The sequence below is a fragment of the Etheostoma spectabile genome, chromosome 21, assembly GCF_008692095.1.
Source record: "Etheostoma spectabile isolate EspeVRDwgs_2016 chromosome 21, UIUC_Espe_1.0, whole genome shotgun sequence".
Classification (NCBI taxonomy): Eukaryota; Metazoa; Chordata; class Actinopteri; order Perciformes; family Percidae; genus Etheostoma; species Etheostoma spectabile.
Genome location: NC_045753.1, coordinates 13,223,832 through 13,248,281, shown reverse-complemented (window position 1 = coordinate 13,248,281; position 24,450 = coordinate 13,223,832). Strand labels below are relative to the sequence as shown.

Here is a 24,450-nt window from a genome sequence, read left to right as displayed (position 1 = left end):
TCTGTAGCTATTGTGTGTTTATGCTCCATGAATGCCACAGCACATGGATAGATTTAGCATCTTGAATTGTGCACATTTTCAGGTCAATTTAGCCCATTTATCTCACTTTTATTGCCTCAGCGCCTGACGAAGCACCCACAATTCTCTCTGTTACGCCGCACACAACAACGTCCGTGCTGATCCGCTGGCAGGTAAGAGGAGACAGAATAAAGTTGTTTTTTTTATGTTTTATTGTTTGCAAAATCCATGACAAACTAGTAAATTGTCCTCTAATTAAAAACCCTAGCAGGACACAGTGAAGGCTTATACTTACAGCCTGGATGCTACACACTTTAACACACACCATCTACTCTTGGTGTGTTTAACAAAAAACACCCTCTCTCACACTCACACCTGAATTAACAGGTCATAAAGAGGAAAACAGGAGGCTCCAGGCCACAATTTCACTTTTATAGAGAACACTGTAGAGTTTATAAGGATAGAGAGGTACTTGTTTGCTTCTCCCCTCTGGCCCTGCTCTCTCATGTTGGAGGATTGGGGATTTTTCTATGTGACTCACCTGTGGATGAGCTCAGTCTGTCTGTGTTTCGATTACTGTAAGTCTCTTTAATGATGGTAGGTGGGAGACAAAACAGGGTGATGAAGTGGAATTTTGCAATTAGGAAACATAAAAGCTGATAAGTAAAAGCTGAAGGTAAAATTAGCAATTTTTATGATCATATTAAAACTGAAAAACTGAGTATTCTAAGCTATTTCTGAGACTCAACTCTGCAGAGATATGCTACATTAAACCTTTAACTCCCTTACAGCCCCCCTCTGAGGAGAAGATAAATGGAATCTTATTGGGCTTTCGGATTCGATATCGTGAACTCCTGTATGACCGTCTCCGCAGTTTCTCTCTTCATGCCATCAACAGTGTGTCCACCTGGGGTGAGCTCACTGGTGAGGAATTACTGCAGCTAAAATGACAAATTGTAGTATTTTACCACCTGTTGGTTCCTTACACATTTACATTTTAATTTTGAACTGTCGGTAGGTTGCACTTATTGTAAATGTTCAGTATGTAATTTAAAATGCTACATTAAGAAATTAACCATGGACAGAAATTGCACCTAAAAATTGATGCAACAATGATATATTAGGAAAGAAAATGCAACTTTCTCTGCTTTACTTCAGTAAGAATTTCACACCCTTATCAGACTCCAGCGGCGGTTGATTATTTCCTGTGAAGTCTACGTGTCAGCAGCACCATTATTTCAGTCAGAGGAAAACTTTCAGTCATGCCTGTTCTGTTCCCTAGATCTTTCCGTGGGTCTTGACACTTCACAGCAAAACATTTCATCTTGTGATCAGTAGCTGTCAGCTGCAAGCTAGTATTAGGTTTACCCAGGAGCCGCTCTGTTTCTACTGCTCTGTGTAACTTAGCCTATAATTTAACTCTTGTTGAGTCATTCTGGGGCTCACTCAGAGGAATTATCACTGTGATTGTGGGTTTTTTTTGACGATAGTGAAGCGCTTTTCAACTAGGAAAATATTGGGCTGTGGACACTAAGCCTATTGTCTCTAAACTACCTCCCTCTCAGTTTACCTCCTTTTTATCACTTTTGCTTTCTACCTCTCCACCACAGCCCCCTACAGCATCCAGAATCTGAGTGATTCAACTCTGAGCCAGCATGAGTTGAACAGTAAGTTTTGTTATGTCTCTGTCTCACAAATACATACACACACACATGCATGTGTGCTCAATGATTCTGTCCACAAACTAATTAGGTTTTTAAAAAAAGATATCTCAACATTTGTTTCAAGTGCCCTACTGGAAAGCTGAGTGGCGAACAAATTAACACGTCTGGCCGCTTATATTCACGTCGCATTGGTAACACCACTTCTACTGAGGCCAATGGAAGCCGTCTACAGAAATTCTTGCATACTGTGTACACAAGCTCATATACTCCAACATACTCCTTGGTTTACTCATGTCATCTTATTTGGATAAGCACTACAAAAGCAGATGGCTACATTTTTACACTATTATAATGATTCACAGCAGAAAATCTGTTTAATTCCCAGTGGCAGGGCTGTAAGGATGAATAGGACGCCAGTGAGAGATGTTAGCCTCATGATTGCATCGCTGATTTTTACAAATTTGATTTGAAATTTGATTTTTTTTTTTGTTTAAGACACCTGAAATATTGGCTGTTCAAAACTTCAGAGCAAATGGGGATTACACTTTTGAAAAAGCGCAATTCAAAATTTGGTTTTAAATATGATTCCTAATGTTATATCCCTGTTTGTTTTCTTCTGCTGCAGAGCTAAGTAAACACAAACGCTATGAGATACGCATGAGTGTTTACAACGCTGTGGGTGAGGGGCCAACCAGCCCGCCACAGGAGGTGTTTGTGGGAGAAGCAGGTATGTACTCTTCCTATAATTTACAACAACACAGTCTCAAGCGCAAAATTATTTGACACTCACACGGCCTGTGTGGTGGAGAGCTCTCCATTGGAAGCATACTAAGATTTTTTCCAAGGGCTTTCCTGCTTAGGTTGAACAGTTTAGTTTATTTTAGCTTTAATGCTTTCTATCTATACTATCAGTATAGCAGCAATACCAGAAACTAAAACAGTCATTTATATTACAGATAAATGTCATTGTCTTGTATTGTATGGTTCATTTGTGTGATGGCCTTTAACAGTGCCTACAGCCGGACCCCAGAATGTGGCCATTCAGTCCGCAACAGCCACCCAGCTGGACGTGACATGGGACCCTCCTCCTGTGGATGCACAGAATGGAGACATCCAGGGCTACAAGGTCAGATTCACACTCTCCAGCCAACAACAACATGCCATATTGGGCCCAAGAGCAACACGTATTATGAGCTAACTTCCCAACAAGGCAACAATATTGCCTTCAGTTAACATATATGTTCAAATTAACATTAATTGATGTTAATCACCCTAAATGCACATTTGTCTTTTAACAAACTCTCTTTTTCTAGTTTGTTGCTCAAGAAAACATGTACAATTAAACTGCGTCCCTTAAGAGAGTTTGAAATGGGACTAAGTTTCATAGAAGAAGAAGTACCTGTATACCCTGAACAACATCTTTGGACATGCATTAATATTTATTCATGACTTTTATTCCATGTAGGTTTACTTTTGGGAGTTCCAGCGTAAGAATGAGACAGAGCGGCTGCGGACACTGTTCATGCCGGAAGGAGGGGTGAAGCTGAAGAACCTGACTGGTTACACCACCTATATGATCAGTGTAGCCCCCTTTAATGCAGCTGGGGACGGACCCCGCAGCCCACCGACGAGGGGACGGACTCAACAAGCAGGTAAATCTAACCACTAGATACCAATACATATATGCAAATTCTTTATTCACTATGAATGAGTGCAACAGCCAATGCTACTGCAACAGACTACTGCAAGCAATATAGTAAAACAAATATGTCTGTATGTAATGAATGAACACATGATGGAGCGGTACTGAGAAAAAAAAAGACAAGCTAAAGACAAATGAGGTAACGGGATGACATGACTAAAGCAGATAAATTGGTGCACGTACAGCCATGTTCATTCATTTGTCATATTTATGTGCTTGTGTTAGTTTTGAGAACCCTGAGTGTGTTCTCAAAGTGGGTGAGTCAACCATGAGGAAAGAATTTGATGTAAAGATGATGCTAATCGTTGCTGTCAGCATGCCAAACGATGTTAGCGGAACCACGCACTGAGCATAAGTTCCTAATCAGCCAACCAACTCTGAACTCATTTGCTGAATCTCCTGTTTTGTCTGAAAAGTAGATGGTATGAAAATACTTTGAGCAAGCGTTCTGTTCTACAGGCACGCTATGCATACAAAACATCACCACTAAATTGCCCCTTACCCATCTTACTCTCTCTCCTTTTTATCTCTCTCTTTATCTCTTTTATTCTTAAACCCCTGAGTAAAATAATTTTGGTGCATTTTAATATTGCAACTTGGCCCAATAAAAAGGAAGAAAAAGAGCATGTTCGACAGCCTCTTGGTTTCTCTCATGGGTCACTGTTGTTAGAGGAGGAAGCAGATGATACTGATTCCATCTTTTTAGAAGACAAAGGGGCTTTGTCTTTTGCAAGCGTCTCAACTTCTGCTCGACAAGTTTAAAGACTACAGGGCAAACTGGGTCTTAAGCACAGGGGTGTCACAGGCTCAGTCAGCTGTGATGGGACCTGGAGGCGGAGAACTGCCATTGTGATTCTGAAAAATAATTCTGTGGCTCAAATATTGAATACAAGCAACATTTCAGGTGTCCAGCAATGGTTCTGTCAGGTGGTGAAGAGGGCAAATCCCACACTGTCTGATGACACCCACCCTCTTCATCTCTAGTGTAAACCCTTACCCTCTGGCACCCGCTTTAGATTCCCCTCCGTCAAAACAAACAAATACTAACATTAATTCATTCCATTACTCTCCTAAACTCAGTGAAAATGAGGTAGTTTGCTGTGTTGGGAATATTCTGGCCTACTTGTACGATGATGTTGATCTCTGATTATGTTAAATCAGCTAAATAATTCTGTTGATGTATGTCATGCTGGTCACATTGTATATATGTTAATCTCTGATTTTGTTGTTGCTGCTGAACAATTCTGTTTAATGAATTTTGATCTTGATTAAAATGCTATGTTCGTCGTGCTTTCCTGTAGAGGGGATGATTGGATAGTCAACTATTGTACTTATTGTTCTACCAATGTTTATGCTTATTCACTGACGCAGTGCTGCTGGGTCTGTTACTCTGACTAATGTTTGCTTTATGTTGCACTCACTGACGCAAACTCAACTGCCCTTCAGGGACAAATAAGGTGGATTGTTGAAGTTGAGTCAGTGTGACCTAGGTCAAATAGTATTTTTATGTGATGTCTAGCCTTTTGGCTTGCCGTAATTTTAAAAAGGGGTGTTGACCTAATCAAGGCAGCTGGTGAAGGACACAGACTCACTGCAAAGCACTGAAACCAGGCTCAGCCAATAACGTTCAGTTGCAGAGCTGTAGTAACAATAATTTTAGAACTACGGTTCTGGACATGGTCAGAAATTTTGCCAAAAACACAAAGGAATCTGTAGCTGTAAAAAAAAGAAAAGAAAAGAAATACTGCTGCTGCTGTAACACTCAAAGCCTAGAGGTAGTGCAGATGTTAATAATTCCACAGTTATTATGTTGTTTGCCTGAAGGTGGTGACCAACAAGTATTTTTTAGGTTACTGCTGTTTTACATCCACTACAAACACAGGTAGTAATAATAGTTATCATTTACAGAAGGATAAGCTTACAAAGGTGTTCAGTTTTCATTATTGTTATCTTATTGCCCTTAAAAATATGTCCAAACTTATTCTGTGCAGCTTTATAATATAGCAAATATTATGTAGGCTAACTCACAAAAAAATAAATCTATGATCCTGACCATTTGTTAGACGGTTATCTTTTAGTTCTATCTAAATGTTATTACAGGCCCCCTAATGAGCCCTCTATCCCACAAGCAGACACATTTTAGTTTGTATGGCCTCCCCTACTCACGCATGCGCACACTTTTACCGCCAAATGTCCAAAGATTTCTCACTGGAAAGCCTCCAAAATTCCTTACGCATACTTAGTTTATAGATTATTTCCCATGCATATTTTAACCTTTCACCTCTGAATGTTTCAGCTCCCAGTGCTCCCAGCTTTATCCACTTCAGTGAGCTGACCACCACCTCGGTCAATGTGTCCTGGGGCGAGCCCACCTTTCCTAATGGCATAATTGAGGGCTACCGTCTAGTCTATGAACCCTGCACACCCTTAGATGGTGAGCTGTCATTCTTACCCATTACACTTTTCTCTGCTCCAAATGTCTGCTGGCTTCTGTTAAAGCTTGATGCACACAACAAGATCTATTAGGATAATAATTTCACTGGATTTTTTTGTTTAGATCAATTCACATCATCCTGGTCAATTCTCCTTGACCTTAACAGCTTGTATGTCATTGCAACCTTCCATATATATCTTCTATTATCATCACAAATGATACATGTCTAACGTGCCAAAATGCGAATTGATTTCCCACTACTAATTACTGCATGTTTACCTGTGTTGAGTGTGCTCCCATATTGCCTGGCCTGTGTAAGACTTGCTCTAAATGTGATTTGTTTGTCTAGAGTCTTCAGTGGCCTGTGCCGACTGTCTTCACTCCCCCTCCCCCCCAGGCGTCAGTAAGACAGTGACAGTGGATGTGAAAGGGAGCGGCCCTCTTTGGTTGAAGCTCAAGGATCTGTCTGACGGCATCACCTACAACTTCCGCATCAGGGCCAAGACGTTTATGTACGGGCCCGAGGTGGAGGCCAACATCACCACCGGCCCTGGAGAAGGTAGTGGCCTTGAGTTTTGTTTATGAATATAGGAACTTTTTTAATTTTCATTTTGAATACTTCACTTCAACACATAATAATTCTTTTTAGGAGCCCCAGGAGCCCCCGGAGAACCCTTTATAACACGCTATGGTTCGGCCCTGACAATCCACTGGACCAGCGGGGACCCAGGACGTGCTCCCATCACACGCTACGTGATCGAGGCCAGACCTTCAGGTTTGTGCCACATAAGGGCACAGATGATCACCACTTCAGTCATGATTTTTAGCCTCCTTAATACTTAGATTAAGGAAAGGGGTGTAAAGTGTCAACATCTGCTGCCCCAGAGTCTTTCTCACTGGTATTTTAATGGGTTATTGATCGTGGCGCTGCAGTTGAGACAATTGGCTTCAGGTTTCAGTTGTGATTGACAGGCCGTGGCAGGGTTAAGAAGGTGAAGGATGGTAGGTGACTCTCGAGGATGGATGTGTTTCACCACTTTTAGACTTTTACACTTTCAAGACCTAACCTTATAAGTTCCTAGATCTTAAAAGGATTACCAAAACTGTTGTCATTAAAATATAGCGAGAAGTTATTGCCGAGGGGACGAGAAAGATTGTTAAACCAACCTCACACAACCCACTCCACCTTCATCTTCTCATATCCATGTGCCAGGGGCCATAACTCTCTGCAGTATCATATTACTTAATGATTTGGTTTTGTCTTCGAATCAAATTACGTCAGCTTTTCTAACTTTTGTCAGAGTTCAGCAACGTGACAGAGGAACTTTGGTGCTTGTTTATGGTTGTGTATGCCATTAAAAGAGTCAAACTTCCATTGATGTTTGCAAGCAGCGATGTGTAATAAATGGTCTCTGGCAAGATTTCCTAAGCAAGCAACATTGCTTAATTTGAAATATGGCTGTACGACTGCTCATAATGTAGATTTGGTTGCTGTAAATTTTACGGGAGCAGAGAAATTGATGGATTGTGTAATATTTGTAGGAATTATGAATTACCCTTGTGAGCTGTCAGCCGGACCGGAGCCTTATGTCAAACAAAATAAACAACCTGTTAACAAAGACATATTGATGTTGTTTAAATGCTTTACAAGTTTCTTTTTCTCGTCAGACCATTACTCACCCAAATTTACAACTTAAACTCCATTACAGATGAGGGATTGTGGGATATCCTAATCAAGGACATCCCTAAGGAAGTATCATCTCACACGTTCAACATGGATATCCTGAAGCAAGGGGTCAGTTATGACTTTAGGGTAATTGGAGTGAACGACTACGGCTATGGCTCCCCAAGTCTACCTTCTCCTTCTATCTCTGGTGAGCTTTCATTTATTTATTTTTGATAACATTTTCAATTTTCAGACTAAATTGAATTCCTAAGGTTATTCAGACACCACAGAAAAATGGCCAGTTGTTTTTAACAACCATGAATTCCAATTGTATGTGTTTTGTTCAGCACAAAAAGTGGCACCTTTCTACGAGGAGTGGTGGTTCCTGGTTGTGGTGGCTTTGGTTGGGCTCATCTTCATCCTGCTGCTGGTTTTCATCCTCATTATAAGAGGACAGAGCAAGAAGTATGCCAAGAAGTCTGAATCCGGTGAGTATAATTAAGTGGAGAGTTTCTAACTAGACATCTAATGGATATAGAAGTCTTTTACCTTCTAACCCAGTTGCATGGAGGGCAAAGAATCTGATGACTTGACTTTTTCTCATAAAAAGAGTCTCCACTTTATAAGGTTATTTAATGATTTGCAGTTTTCAAATACTGAGCGGTGAACTTATTTGAAAAGGGTATATTCTAATTTTGCATGAATCAAATAATTGAGGAGTAGCAGGAGAAAAAAAGCAGGGGAGAGAAGCAGGAGTAGGGGGGCATACTTGTCCATTCAGTGCAGCTCTGACATCAGCGGATATTTCCCTCGGCTCAGCAGTTCTGCCATAGCTGTTTAGCTGCCAGGCAGGGGAGGGGAGGGGGTCCCTGCGGGTCATTGCCCATCTTTCTGACTGACAGAGGAAAAACAAGGGGTTCCTTCTTACTCTAACACAAAGACGCTCTCAAAGCCTCCATATTCCCCTCTAGGAATCTGGCCAAGGCCACTGGACCTTCCCAGTGTTATTTCTTTTTCTGTGTGTTAGCGTAACTATCAACTGACCTCAAGTAGCCCTGGAGCAACCACGGAGGTCCTGGCTGAAAGTGTGAAAACCTGTTGCATTGCAAGCAAAAGCACCTCCAAACATGATTGTAGTGTAGAGCAGCATGGCAAGTCTGTCACTCTCAGTTTATAGTGTTGGCGGTTTGATTAATCATGAGGGACACTTGGGAGTCGATGCAAAGTAGTTGTGTTATTGCCCATTCATGTATGATCCACAGACAGCGTTTACACAGGGAGGCCCACTCATTAATCAAATTCTGAAATTTTTCATGCATGCGTTTCATTTCTATAAGTTTACAGATACTCATAGAAACATTCACATACTCTCATATGTGTCATTTGCACTCATTAATTTGTGATATTGTATTTTATAGGAAATAAAATAGATGTTGTCATTAGAGCTTTGATAATATTTCTTGATTTTGTGGGGTTTTTTATATACTATGTAACCTGTAAAGTTTTTCATTGTGGTACGTACCTGTGGTTTATTTGAAACTTTAAGAAACATTATTGCTTCAGAATCACATTTTTTGTATTATTAACATAATTGTGAAAGTTTTGTCAATGTGTTTTTTTTTTTATGAAGACAGTATAATAAGCTGCAGCGATAAGACTTTAGATTTGGAGTTCAGTCAGACATAGTCCATATCCTCGAACTTCCACTTCTGGGATTGCTGCTGCTGGGATTTAGACCGGATATCCGTTTCCTTGGGCTTTCTTTGTGTTGGAATTTTAAACTCTGGTCGATTTAAAAGGACTATGGTGAAGCTTTTCTCAGATCTCTGCAGGGTAAAAGCAGTCAGCTAATCTGAGTTTTCTGTTGCACGAGTAAAACAACTTTTAAACGTTCCACCAAAACAATTTCCTTCGTGAGGCTGTTTTGCAGCGGCATAGAGAGCACCTAGCCACACACCTTGTTTCAGCCTGTGTATTTAAAGCTATGCAATTAACACTATACACAGCTTTAAAAAATAAAAACATCCAAAAGCCATGTTATTATCAATGGTCAGCATTTTAAGAACTGAAAGACAAACAATTGACATTGAATAGAATTTCCTTGTGGAGAACTTGCCCTCTAGGACTTGAGCCGTGCCCTAAAAGACATAAGGGGCGGCTGTGGCTCAGTGGTAGAGTGGTTGCCTGCCAATCGGAAGGTTGGTGGTTCGATCCCCGCCCCTGCAGTCATTGTCGAATGACAATTGAACCCCGAGTTGCCCCCGGTGCTGCGCATCGGAGTGTGTATGTGTGTGAATGTTTATCTGATGAGCAGGTGGCAGTCCCTGCCACAGTGTATGAATGTGTGTGAATGGTGAATGTTTCCTGTAGATGTAAAAGCGCTTTGAGCAGTTGTTAAGACTGGAAAAGCGCTATATAAATACAGCACATTTACATTTACATAACAACGATTCACTCTTTCATTATTTTTCTTCAAATGGTTCATTCATTCATGTTTACATTTGGCAACATTAATATTCAACCGTCTGTAATTTTGTTCACTCACTCACCCACTAACAAATGTCATTGTTTAGTTCCATTCCCCCTCCCGTACACTAACTTGCCTGTCCATCCGACCTGTGGTCACACAGTGTCTCTGCACGTGTGTCCAGGTAACAACTCCAACTGTAACGCTCTGACCCATGGAGATATGATCAGCCTGGATGAAGGCCGTTTCCCCGCTCTGGAACTCAACAACCGAAGGCTCTCTGTGAAAAACTCTTTCTGCCGAAAGAACGGCGTCTACACCAGGTCAGTGATCTCCACAGCTATTCAAACTAGAAGCTCAATTTAAAGTCGAAATAAAAATAACCATATGGTAAGATAATATGGTTATCTGTGGAATTTTCACTTCACGCCTGAAAACGTTTTCAGCTCTCCTTTCTGACAACTTGCACTAAAATCCAGCCTTCCAGTTTTTAAACCCAGCCTATAAAAGCCTCACTACGGATTCCCTTTGAATGAGCTTCTGTATTTTAGTGAATCCCAGCTGTAGGACACGCAGCATGCTGAGACCCTGACCTTGTTTAAAGCCAATCACTCTGACTGACACCTGTGCTTAGAACACAGCAGGGACTAAGGCATAAGTCCTGTTTTGGATTTGACTGTACACTTTGTATTAGATCATTAATATCTGTTTCTGCAAGAGGTGGATTTTGAGACAGCTTCAGTCACGTTATTGAAGTTTGTCAGCCGTGACTGCATTTCATATGGATATCAAAGCATTACGTTGTGTAACTGACTGGGAGATGTGATTGGGGGGGGCGACAGGTGCACTCCAATGTTAAATCTGAAAGAAATTTGCCCCCTCTGTGTGTGCATAGGTGCACGAGTCTGCATGTCCATATTGTGAAAAGTACATTGTTTTGTGTATGAGAATGTGTGAAAAATTTGGGGTGAGTGCATCTGTATGTGAGCGTGGCCTTGAGGACAGATCAAAGCAGCTCCAGTTGTTTGAGGAGCTTCCAGGCAGGTTTCTATTATGTCTCTGGGCTTGAAGGGGAAAGCTGGGAGTGAAAGAATGCACAGATGTACTTTCAGACTCAGCACTCTTTGAACTCAGCTCACAGCGGAAGAACCCAAATCCCAACACCTGAGCCCCCGATTATAGATTAATGCCACATCTTGGTCTCCGGTCTCAGAATACCAAGTCCTCTGCCTGATACCAGGATCAGAAATCAAGCGGTTTTAATCCCACTGTATCCATTCTAATTCAGAGCTGTGTCAGAAAGCAAAAGCCATTCATGTTTGATTTTGGATACAGATATTGTCTCTGTTTGGAGATCATTATGTCCAGAGTTTAACAAAAAGACAAAAATGCCTGACAGTAAATTCAACCACTGTCACAGGAAAGCCAATGCAGTTAACTTTGAGTGACAACTTATTATGTCACTACTTATGTTGTCAATGTGCCTTTTTTTTGGCTTGTAAGAAGGTTCAATTTGAAGCTAAGAACAGTAACACTTACCTACAGTTCTACTTACACATAAACTCCTACGTGGACTCACACACAGAAGTCTAGATATGTTTTGTGGTTGACTTTCAACATTCAGAAGATCAATGTTTAACTGTTGTAAAAAGGGATAGGTTAAAAGCATCATTCATGTATGGCTTTGGATCATTCTCTTTCAATAGTTTGACACACTTTCACACACTGGTTTGGGGTTTAAGAAGGTCTTGGTAAAGTATTCTGTGTAGATTAACATGGTTTTAAACACTCTTGAGTGACAAAGCTCTTGAACACTTCAGACATTGTAATGAGTCCCTACAGGCGATTGTAGCAAGAGGAGAGCCTGGTAATGAGTATAGACCGGGGGCAGATTTGATTTCACCCCCTGGTTCTCTTTCCTTACCCGACATACTACTGACTGAATATTGCTGCGAGAGGATTAAGTGGACCCTTCTCTATCCAAGTGAGAGAATTGATAAATAATTCACACCTCACTCAGTGGTGTATGAGAGTCAAGGAGAAGAGGTGAAAGTGGGCTGAGCTTCCTCAATGTTTTTAAACAGGCAGTTTATCATAATGTCCCAGTGGGCTCCAGCTCTTTGTTTGGCTGTGTTGTAAGGACTGCTGAGAAATGCAAGTTAAAAGTTACACTGGATCATCCTTTTGGGAATAAGTGCAGACTGGAATTCAGAGCTTTGATAAAAACTTTGTTGTAATGTTTTGGAATGCATCTTAGAAAATTGGATCTCTGGGGACATTTTACATGGCCATTATTTAAAAATACTGTATATGGTGTTTTAAACTTGCTACAAAGACGATCTGGCACCCGTTAGATTAGGCAATCACTTTAAAGTATTTGGAATGCTTTTGTCGATATTAGTCAATGGACTTAACTACTGTTTAAAAATATCAAACTTTTTTTTTATTGTCTTTAATTTACTTGCATTCATAACATAATAGCTGCATGTATAATAGTGCAAATTACAATCATAAAATAAATTGTAATAAAACAATTATAATAGAGTAGAGAAAAAAAGTAAAGAAATTATGTTCTTAATACAGTGAAGCCCAGTCCGCATCTACAGTTATACCTTTGGTAGGACAGGAGAGATATGCATACCATGTATGACTAAAAATGTACGTACATTAATACACATTCACCGATCTGCATGTACTTGTACACATAAATGTCATCTATCAATTTCATCTTACATAGCACAGCTGGCCCATCTGGTTTCCAAATAGTCAACATTGCCAACTGATTTTCCTTATGCTTTTAATTTTTGTTCCCTTTGTCTTCTCGGGCTTCTCTTTTGCCTTTTTTTAAAGAATCTATTTTCAAAATACAAAGTAAATATTCACCCTCTGTTCCATTATTCTATTACACCTTACAAGATAAACAGGCATTTATAGAAATGTGTGTCCATATTGCAAGCTAAGTCAGCAAAGTCACATGTCTGCATAGATTCAGACACTTAAATTTCCTCAAACATACACATAGAGATCACAGAAATCAACAGACCTGTAGTACATTGTATATTTAATAGCTCTCTGATGTACACGTTTCACTCCTCCACTCAAGTTAAGTGAATTAACTCTAGTTTAATATTACTCTGAGTGTAATTGAATTACAGCTTGCTATGTGATTTCCCTAGGGAGTTTTACAGTTTGTCCACACCACACTCTAAATACCAGCCCATGTGAAAACTGCTGGAATTTACCCACAACATTTTTTAAATGCTTTCAACTTGTATTTATTTTGAAAAATGCTAATGTGGTTTCGACGTGTAAAGTGGTTGTGTGTGTGCGTGCGTGCGTGTGTGTGTGTGTGTGTGCGCTGGCTGGCGGCCGATACTCGGGCCTGGAAAGTCAACCGGAGTCAGTATGTCCCAGTAGTCTCAGCCAAACCAGCACCAATCAGCAGAACAGATGAGTGTTTGTTTAGCAGGACCGGCGACAGTGGAAAGTATGGAGGAGCTTAGGCACCTAGAGCTTTTTTCCCTCACATATTTACTTAAAGGACCCCTGACTAGAGCACACCATTTTAGGAAATGTTTCTTTTCAAGTATTTCTCCTTTCTATGCCCTGATTTTTTCTTTCAGCTTTTAGGTTTACTCAACATAACTGCTCGACCCTATTCTCACTACCTCTTCGATGATCCTCTTTCAGTCCTATCACTTACACTCTTTAAACATACATCTGAATGACATATTTGATAGCCGCAGGAAGCAACTGAATCTTTAATCTGTGTAATCATTCACGTAGGTTCTGATAACATTTGCCAGAGCAAAGCCTGAGGCTGCCATTTTTATGATGACCCCTTGAGCAGCGCAATATTTCAGTTTATACTGTAATTCAGTCACAAGATTCCAGTGGTTTGGCATTCCACAGCCCACAGTGAGGACTGAATCAGGGGGAAATATTCTTTCCTGGAGAGGCTGGATGTAGGGAGCCATCTCATGAGTGTCCCATGATTCTCATCAAGCTGAACTCCTTCCCACTCAGACAGTGATACATTTGAACCTGAGATGAAGCCCTTACTGTCTCAGACTTAAGTGAGCCTGAGGGTGTACTAAAGTCATTGGTTAGCTTAATTGGCTTGTTTGTCAGAAACTGCTTTAATATGAAATTAATATTAAATATTTTTTGAAACACATGGGTCTTATTTGCATAACTTTGGCCATAGTTTCTATTGGTTATGATAGCATTGTAATCACCAAACTGAGATCTAGGCACACAGCAACATTAATACAACAAAGGAGTATAAACATAAGCAGTTAGAGGGTGGGTGCGAAGTCAAGGGGCTGCGTTTGTGGGGGCGTGTATTGGGAGACAATATAGAAAACACAATCCAGGAAGTCCAGTTTGAGAGAAAGAGAATTTATTATTTTACGTAAAGGAAAGAGAAGAAGTATGGCATTAAAGTTACAAAGTAATCTAGCAGGATTGTGTGTTTGCACTCATATGATTGGTCACAGCAGCGTTGCAGAAAAAGTTTGGTCCGGTTCAAGTTTTTTTTTCTTTTAAGATGACCCAAGCTGTAATAAACTGGAAATATCCTTTCAATTTCTAATTGATTTCAAATGGTAAACAAGAACAATGTAAGGGTCAACAAAACAATCTGGTTAAGGACAATAACCAACTGAAATATTCTGAATTCTGATAGTCTTTCTTCATTTTTGCCCAGATCTCCTCCTAGGCCCAGCCCAGGCAGTCTTAACTATTCAGACGAGGACGTCAGCACAAAGTACAATGACCTGATCCCTGCAGAGAGCAGCAGCCTGACTGAAAAACCCTCAGAAATCTCAGACTCACAGGTACAGTAGCAACTCTGCTTTTTATATAATCTATGGTCTGTGTTTGTAAAGTGTTCCTCGTCTGTCTGCATTTAGTCTGTATTTGTTTCATGTTTGTACCTGTGTGTGCACACCAACGTTTCCTTGAATTCCTCTGGAATTCAGCTTTGCATTGCCAGCTGTACAGTGTTTTGTGTCAGTTCATACTGTCCACATTGTGTCTTTTCTCTGTCATTCACCTAAATGCATTCGGCCTGCAGATTTCATAAGATAAAGCTACAGTAATGCACAAGGAGGGATGAGAGATTAATGACTCTGCTCACTGGCGGCAAAGCAGTTTTTAGACCAGGCAGTGACCTGTGGAGAATGTCGCTCTGCTAACATCCACCTGGGATACAGGCCACTGCACTCAGCCACAGCACTTGTTATGTAAGATGCTGAGGGCACATGCACCCTGCAAAGTTTACTTTTTGAGATAGTTATTGGAAGTTACTACTCCAGCCAGGCAGCCTATCCAACTCTCCTACTGAATTCTATGTAAGTCCGGTCCGTACAAATCCTCTCTAAGGAAAACTTAAATACTGTATTGGCCATTCATTTACATTCATGTGGCAGAGCCTAGCGTCATTAGTGGTGTATGTAGTCAAATATCATAGTTTTGAATCTCTTGAATTGAAGTGCTCTAAGCAGACACTGTCAGCACTGATAGATAGACAAGTATTGCTAGAATGTGTAAGTTGTGCTGTTTGCTATGTGCTGAACCAAACTGCTTTTGCCCAGTAAGTGGGTCCAATCGATACATTGTGACTTTATCTCTGTCCCTCTCAATTCTTCCATTGATCAGGCTGTGTGCCGCCCACCGTCATGTCTCTTATTTCCTGACTTTAGTCAATTTAATTTTGGGGTTTGACTTAATTCTCACATGCTCTTTTATCTGAATTGAAATGTCTTATATGCATATGTTGTTTCTGTTTTTGTTTATGTCGCCTCCCTCCCCGGCTCTCTGTGGTTTGGGTAAAACATCTTGCAATCTGGTTTTGATCCTCCTGACTTCCCTTGCTTTCAGGCTTCCTTTGGTGTTCTCTTTTATTTACAAATTCCTCCCTCGAGGCATTTCTCAAATTATCTTGGAACATCTCTCAGCTAGATACCTCCCTAGTGTGAATTCCGCAGCCAGAAATCTCTCCCCACCTGGTCTTATCGGGACCTAAGTCCTATTTCCAGATCAAATGAAAATATCCCCACAATGAATCGTTATAGACAGGACCTTTCACAGCACGATAACATGCCCTCAAATGAATCATTTCGTCATTTCACCACCTCTCTGACATATCTACCGTTCACACTTGTGTATTGTCAAACATAGCCTTAATGCCGTAACTGCACATTCAGGAGGTTGGCCTTGGCTTCGTTGGGCTACACCACACAGAGCCCTGCCTGTTTCCCTTAGGCTCCTCTGCCATGCCCCTGACAGGCCACCATATCAGCACCCGATGGTGCTTCAGAAAAATCCAGGAATGCTCTTTGAAGTTTTATTGAGCGGATAACCCTGTGCTATCAGTATGACATTGTGCTGTCTGTCCTCTTTAATCCCCAGGGGCTCTACCAGCAGGTATAAGTTGAATTTTGTACTCCTCCTCAAGAGGGGATTTGGAGAAGCTAACATTGACATGGCAAGGCAACAAGGCTACCATTAGTGCTCTGCTCCCCTGCTGGTAGTTCCCTATTGTCTGTTTTCCTTTAGAGTATAGGCTTTCCCATTTTGCAAGGTTGTCTCTGTGGCACTCTTCTTTGTGTGTCATTTAGGGCCAAAACCAGTCAAAGATACAGTGTCTGAGTCAGAGATGGATTGTAGATCATGCTCTCCCTGTAGAGTAGCATTCTGTGAGAAATATATGAAAATGTCTGTTACTGCTTTCTGTTACATGCTTTCTCTCCCTTTCCTTTGTTTCTGCCTCTCTCTGTCTCCCCCTTTTCCACCATCCCACTCCCTTTCTCTCTGGCTACTGTTGCTTTTTTGGCTGGGGCTTAACTGAGAATACTTTATGAAATGTTGGGATTGTCTCTCGTGACAACGCAGCACTTTGTTTTCACTGGCCCAGTCTGAAATATGATGTCATAACCCAGAATAAAGGACAATTATGACTGCAAACAAATTACATTTTGTTTTTAATAACATTAAGGCGTACGTGACAGATTGTGAGAGGAAAACTAGCCTCACTTAGTCTTAAACTACAGACGGTTGACAAATTAAAGAAAAACAAAATAATTGTAGGTAAATGCAATGAAGGCCCATGCTTACAATACTCTCATCAAAGTACACCAGTCTGGGACAGCACTAATGCCCAACAAAATCCCAAATCCCTTGATTACCGTTGTTGTTATTGAAGCAACATACATTAAGCAGTTAAGAGAGGATTGCAGCTGCTAAAGAGGCCTATAGCCCTGTCTTGATGATGACAAAATACAACTGTACCATGATGCACCAGGCATTTCAGTATGCTAAACATCCCTATTGCGGTTTTTCCTCCACTTTAATTTTTTTTTCTTGACAGAGATTGCTGAAATCCTGCAAAAATGTATGTGCTGTGAATGTTTGTGGACTTTTTAGTCCTCCTCAAGCCCCACATATACTGCCTTTGTCTCTGGGGACTCCTGCTGTGTTCACTTCATTAATGAGAGTGACATAGACAGCCCCTTCTTTCTCCCCCTCCTCGATGCAATAATCCATAACTGGAGGACAAAGAACTGACCCACTCTGTCGTATATTGGGGTATGTGACAAATTTGGGGGGATGGGGGCCATGCTTGCCAGGAGATTGTAATTTCAGTTTCATGCCATTATATATATATACCAAAGGAAAGTAAAATTCAAAGATATTTACACGTTAATTATGAAGTGCTTTGCGGAAAGACTTTAGTCATAAATATAGATAAATAAGAAACGCTGATAGGACAGCATATGTCATTTTCAGTTGAACTCTCTCTAGACCGAGGTCAAAGGTCAAAGTTCAAGAGATGGATTGTTCGAACAGCTGCCCTGTTTGCCGCTAAAGGCCAATTTATCTACACCAAATTGTAATTTTGGCCTATATTAAATGCACATCCATTGTTGTATTTTTCTTTTTGTCCCTCTCCCACATTGTTCACCGTCCTACGATGTCAGCAGTTTTGTAAACAGGAACGCAGGGCAACTTTATTATTCTGATGATAAAACAAACTTCTGTCAAGAGGTTTCACCAGTTAATTGGATAGATGTCTCTATCTCTTTCTCTGCTTCATTTAACATCATAACGATGAAACAAATGTTTAATGATTGTCACTGGCAGACTGGTATGTGTCTGTCTTATACATATCCGTGCATAATGAAGATGGCGGTTCCCTTGAGGCTGAGGTGCTATGCTGCATTTCATGCCTTCAGCCTGGTTCTTTCACAGCATTCAGCTTTAGTGATTTGCTCGTAGTGAGTTGAAGTAAGGAGCTGTTTCACGGGCCGCGCTGTCCCAGAGGCAAATTGTCAAACATCTCTTCTGTAGGTTCCTCAATTCTGTCCTTGAGTTATTTCTGTCGAAGACTGGTGATGAAGCAAAAGGGGGACGTATTGCTTTATACTTGTACATAGAACATTTCAAGAGTCAGAACATCTGCAGACAGGGGTAGGACGAAACCCCCCCCCACACACACACACACACACACACACACACACACACACTGGAGTGGTGTTTCATCTCTCAATGCAGTGTTAATTCTTTTAGCGTGAGGTAATACAGCTTGAAGTAGCTCAGCATGTCTTGTTGGTCCGCTGTGAATGGATCTTGTTATTGTGTTGTGTTGCTAAACGCTCTGGCATGACTGAAATGCTTTTCAACACTGGTTGGCCTCAAGTGTTTACAACAAGCTAACACAATTACAATGGACAACAAGCACAGCAGCCACTGATGCATCTCACACCCCACTGTCCTATTTGAGAGGAATAACAATGTAAAAGATTTTTTTTTTTGTTAAAGTATGATTATTGTGACCCTAACCCTTACTGAATTCTGAGCCAAACCTTGCTGTGCACAATGTCTGCCTTTGATTAGTTTGTGGAAAAATAAGAGGGGGGTGGGGGGTGGGGGGGGGAATCACTTTCCTTTGTTTAGAACCTTAGATGATTAAAAAATGGAAGATAATCAACAAGCATCGTCTGTTTGGACATTTATAAACTCTACTGACAACTAAAAAGGAAAAGTCTTTATTTAGAGGGTTGGCATGTGAGACACGAACCATATTGAAGGCTGAGAGAAATCTGAGCCTACTGCCATATGTATCACATATGTGCTGTACTTAAGAGTTTGCTCTGGAGTGTATCTTTCGAGAGTGTGCCGACAGCCACGTTTCTGTATGCGAAGATCGAACATAATAATATGAGGAGTGAGTGAGCAAGAACCTTGAGACAGTCGCAATTATCAGCACCATCTCTGCGGTGTTCTGTTCGGAAAAGAATAGGCCTTTCTTGCTTTACTTTTGTAATACACCTGATCCACACTCCAAGCAGCCTTTAGGCTGAGTGACAATTTTGGCAAAGTGCATTAGTTTTTTTGTGGCCCGGTGATTAATCACAGGCTGGGTAGCCAATTGGCAGCTTGCTTTCAAGGTAATTAGTTGACCATGAGCGAGTGTTCAATGATCACATTGCTTTTTGTTTGACCCAAGGAAGGTTACTTGACGTGAATACAAAAGCGTTTCTAGCGCAGCCAGCAGTAAGGTGGAGGGTCAGTGACAAGAATGTGCTGAGGATAATTGTCATTTCTGTACAGATGGCTTGAAGGGAATTCAAACTGGCCTACTGTACATACACACCACCGCCGACTTGAGCTGCAAAGTTGAAGGACGTCATTCATTTTCAATGGAAGCTTCTCTCAGCTGCAGGAAACAGCAAATCAGTCGGTGTTGTGTTTTGGGTATATTGAGTGACCACAGCGTCAAGCAGAAAGTTGAAGTTTGGTCAACGTTATGGTAATGAGCTATGTAGAGCTACAAAGATGAAACAATTAATCGATTAAACGAATCGCCAACTATTTTGATCATTGATTAGTCAGTTTGAGTAAACAATTCTTTGATTCCAGCTTTTTAAATGGGAATATTTTCTAGTTTCTCTTCTGCTCTGTGACTGTAAACTGAATATAGTTTGAGTTATGGACAAAACAAGACATTTGAGGACGTCATCTTGGGCTTTAGGGAAACACTTATCCACATTTTTCACCATTTTCTGACATTTTATAGACCAAACAACTAATCAGTTAGTCGGGAAAATATTCAACAGATTAATCGACTATGAAAATAATCGATAGTTGCAGCCCTAGAGCTATGACGCGGTTCAGCGGTGAACAACCAGCCGCCAATCGGAATATAGACGTCCTACGCGCTGCCTGACCCCAAAGAAACATACGATGTAAACTTTCGTTCCTACCAAAATATTAATTCAGAGAAAATGGAGTAAAAGTTCTTCATAGCTGCTGCTGGGTTCACTATAAAAACATTTTTCAACCAAATGTGACCAAAACAGTTATACAAATTCTGTAATTATATACAGAATGTCATTTAAAAAAAAGGTTTCTAGTGTCAATGTGGCCATGCAGTGGCTGCTTGTGCTTTTCTTCAATCGTGTGTTGAACATGATCAAACATAGAATCCTGCCAGGTCAGAGCTATTGGCGGGTTTAACACGATGACGATAGAGACGCAACCAAGCAGCTTCTTGTGTACATTCAACATGGCAGCCACCGAGACGGCACCAAAGCACAGCAACCCGTTGATACCGCTTCCGCTTCTACGTCACCCGGATTGTTTGAACTGGGCTTGGTCTGGTGATAGCCAGACCAGGTCAAAAATCTACTTCCGAACCAATCAACTCCCAACATCACACTTTCTATGTTTGTAAATGCACTGCACAACCTATATTGCTTTTTATTTGTAGCTTTTGCATTCACCTAGAATGGCACAGAGGACCAGTATGTTTAACATATGTATGATATTATCACCATCATGACTGGGCCATTTTAATCATTCTGTTATGGTGATGTACTGTAAAACCATTGTTTTGTTCACCCATAGGAGGCGCTGGTGTTTTCATATGGGACAGGTGGCCTACATACACTTCCACTGCATTTGGTGAGGTTCCTGTGGCTGCCTGCTTTGAATGTTTTTAGCCTGATAGGTGACTGGTTCCTATTGCTAGTCCCCATCCAATCCTCTCCCTCAGATACCCATTACAGGTTTTATGTGGTACACTGCTACACAACACCAAACCTTGCTGGCGTGGTGTGGATGCAAAGATCTTAGATTGTGAACATACTGATTAAGTCCTGAAGATAAATTGACCTTTGCTATTTTGTGTTGATGGTTCGTTAACAATGCACGCTTCAGTAACAAGTCATCCATTCCGTAATCACGCTTTGACCATGTTTGACCATTTTTGTGTTCTTGTGCTGTGTTGTAAATGTAAGTGTGTGTGCATGTGTGTTTTGTTTGACAGGGGTGATTGTGAATTGATGACTTTGCACAGAATAATTCAATAACTTCATGTTCATTTACATTTGTAGTCTCAGCATCTCTAACTGCTCCACATGGAAACACTACAGAGTCATCCCATGCTTACTTCATGGTAATATCTCTTCTTTATTTTCTATTTCTCACAGGGCAGCGACAGTGAGTATGAGGTGGACCCTAACCGACAGAAGACCCACTCCTTCGTCAACCACTACATAAGCGACCCCACTTACTACAACTCCTGGCGCCGCCAACAGAAAGGTATATCCCGGGCACAGGCCTACAGCTACACTGAGTCCGAGTCGGGCGACCCGGATCACTGCGCCCCACCGCCTCTGCCTCCTCTACCTCCACTGCCACCCCAGCTCAGTTCACCTAGCCCCCAGCCTCAGCAAGCCCAAGGCCAGCCTCAGGGCCCGCCTCAGTGCCCGCCCCAGGGCCCACCTCAGGGCCAACCCCAGGGCCAAGGCAGCCTGTTCAGGCCCAAAGGTAGCCGGACTCCCACCCCCTCCCAGCAGAGCTCCAACCCCCCCAGCCAGCACAGCACCCTTTACAGGCCCCCCAGCAGCCTAGCCCCTGGCTCGCGGGCCCCAATCGCTGGCTTCTCTTCCTTTGTGTGAAAAAAGGCTGAAAAGGACATCAAAGTTTCTGGAGATATCTACCCGACTTGTGTTGAAGGAGAACACAGAAACGCGCAGTCAACTCAATCAAGTCATTTACTCCTTTCTTCCTCTAAATTAATTTTCTTTTTCTTTCTTTTTACGTGTTCTTTTTTTTCTTTAGTCAGCCTGGATACATGCGGAACAACGCTATAGATACTTTTTGGAGCACTTTTTTATTGTATAATGTGTGGAAGTGTGCCAGTGTAGATTTTTTTTTGCTATTTGAATTATTTCGCATATTTCCTCCTTTATTTTGTTACTTTTCTTTGAACATAATCAAATGGTAATCTCTTTGATTCTGTACAAAGTCACAATAATCTTTAAAAATACACACACACACACACATAAATATAAATGTAGATGTACCTAAAAGACAAAATCAAGTCAATGCAGAGTCTGCACTGATGGAGAACAATGCGATGGAGCCATATTGTGGAAGTGAAAGGACAAGTGATTGTTTGGACTGGATGAACTGGATCTCAAAACAACAAAAAGGAGGAAGTGATAAAAGACAGACGTGGATGTGGAATACATGCCAAATTGAACAAATTTTAATGTGTTGGCCGGGAGAGATTTAAGCGGACATTGTCAAAACAATCATAGGTTTCCACGGAAACAGCTCTCTGGCCTAGGCCACACAAATACATAAAAAAAACATGCAAACTGGCCATGGCGGGTCAAATGTCAATGACTGTCAAACCGTGTCTGATGGATCTTGCAGATATATGAAATGAGTGTATATCTGTCAAAGTGTTTAAGTCTTTTTGTGAGTGTGTTTCATTGGATCAAAGATGCCTTGATAGAGAATCACTTATTTATGATATCTGGCACCAATTGTTACTGAACTGCTGAGGGTGCCCTTGACTGCGGCATTCTTTTGGCTGGCCTCGAGAGCCTTCTTTTAATCCTGACAGATGTTGGCTGTGAAATAATTTGCATTCACGACCCATATTTATTTCTACCCTTTGCTGGCTCACATATACACAGTACCATTCTGCATATGTCTACTGAAATGCAACCTTAGAGGTTCAAAACTGTCTGCAGACTGGGACAGTCACATATTGGCACAGCTGCTGGTTCTTCTAAAATGTTATGGTATGAAATGGTGAGAATTTGATAAGAAACAAAGGTTGTTTTTTTCCGGTTTCCTTCCCTGCTGGTGTAGAGACGAAAAGTCCCTCCCCTTCCGGTCAACTCCATGGGACCTTATTTTGTAAAAAAAATATGTAGGCTATGATAGTGAATGGACAGACAAAATACTCTTTCATCCCATTTGAATTGAGCCATGGATTACACATATGCTGGTCAATTTCAAAGATATTTTGCAAGTATAGAAAGTCAAAGTTTTTTTGTCATACTAACACGTTTTGTGCTGCTTGGCTTGCAAGCTATGTCTCCCAGCACATGTAACATTATACTTGATATTACACCTGATAAAACATCAGGTTAGAAAAGCGAAAGAACAAGCAAGACCTGTTGGTCATGTGAGTAACGTATGAAGCACAGGCGTAGCTTCAGAGAGACGTCACTTACGCAACTTTGGAGTGAGTAGTCTTTTCTATTTTAAATATTTTCACAGTCTTAAGCTGCTGGTATACTAGCCGCACCCGATGTGGTGTGTGCAAATGTGACGTTGAAATGACGTAGACCTCTCTGGTGCGCCAGGATTTTAAGTGTGCGAGCAGAGGTAGCGCACCACTCTGTATTTTTTCTATTGGAACGCGACAAAGCTGAAACAGGAAACGTGGACGGGTTTGCGGACAACCGGATGCCAGGACTCTCAGACTGACTGCATGTCTCTCTTGTAAACTTACTGGGTTACGATGAGTTCTTTTATGATGACCAAAAGGCTTGATACGACAAAGTTGACGGCAATGCTTAGGCTGCGGCTGCTGTAAAAAGGTTGTTTTACAACAAACAGACTTTCTTGAATTACAAAATTTGACTTTGCTTTTAAATTGACGAGCCTCATACATCTATGGCTCAGTTCCAATGGGATCCAAAAATTATTTGTCTCTTGCCATTCACTATCTTACATGTTTTTGAGGAAATATGGTCTTATGGTGGTCCACTGGAAGGGGTGGGACTTTACCTCTTTATAACTCTTCTCTGACACTGCTCACAATCACAAGGCAGCACTGAGCCTGCACCAAGGGATGATGTCATTGAATGGCCTCACTTCTTTCTCTTTCTGTAATCAACCACTCTGTACTATTGAGGTGTATTGTCCCAAATGCTAATGCGCGTGTGTGCATGTGTATGTGTGCGTGTGATTACACTTCTTGTGCGTATGCTTTACAGGTCATTCACTGTGTGTCTGGTTTTAAAGAGATTGTCATGCAGCATCTGTAAACCTGCCTGGAGTAACGCCACAGAGGGCTGGCGCCGTCCAGCCGCCTGACAGGCGGGCTCATAGCGCTATAGTGAAGACTCAGTGATGTGTTCCTAGTTTTCATAGTTTAAAAAAAAAAACTGAAAAAATGTCATCTCC

The 24,450-nt window shown here is 41.3% G+C and overlaps 1 protein-coding gene across 5 annotated transcripts in view; it reads left to right on the top strand.

Moving 5' to 3' along the window:
* Positions 1-24,419, top strand: part of sdk2b (sidekick cell adhesion molecule 2b) — a 257,788-nt gene extending 233,369 nt beyond the window's left edge. Inside the window, exons 32-46 of one of the 5 annotated variants that reach the window (XM_032501972.1) lie at positions 121-191; positions 810-942; positions 1,629-1,685; positions 2,308-2,409; positions 2,693-2,808; positions 3,148-3,334; positions 5,681-5,818; positions 6,216-6,377; positions 6,468-6,593; positions 7,528-7,692; positions 7,832-7,972; positions 10,115-10,274; positions 14,660-14,789; positions 20,863-20,919; positions 21,447-24,419. In XM_032501972.1, the coding sequence (XP_032357863.1) occupies positions 121-191; positions 810-942; positions 1,629-1,685; positions 2,308-2,409; positions 2,693-2,808; positions 3,148-3,334; positions 5,681-5,818; positions 6,216-6,377; positions 6,468-6,593; positions 7,528-7,692; positions 7,832-7,972; positions 10,115-10,274; positions 14,660-14,789; positions 20,863-20,919; positions 21,447-21,917 (2,216 nt within the window). In that variant the 3' untranslated portion in view covers positions 21,918-24,419. Of the gene's footprint in view, positions 1-120; positions 192-809; positions 943-1,628; positions 1,686-2,307; positions 2,410-2,692; positions 2,809-3,147; positions 3,335-5,680; positions 5,819-6,167; positions 6,378-6,467; positions 6,594-7,527; positions 7,693-7,831; positions 7,973-10,114; positions 10,275-14,659; positions 14,790-20,862; positions 20,920-21,446 lie in introns of all 5 variants that reach the window. The other 4 variants (XM_032501971.1, XM_032501969.1, XM_032501974.1 and 1 more) reach the window with 4 other exon arrangements.
* Positions 24,420-24,450: the final 31 nt, after the last annotated feature.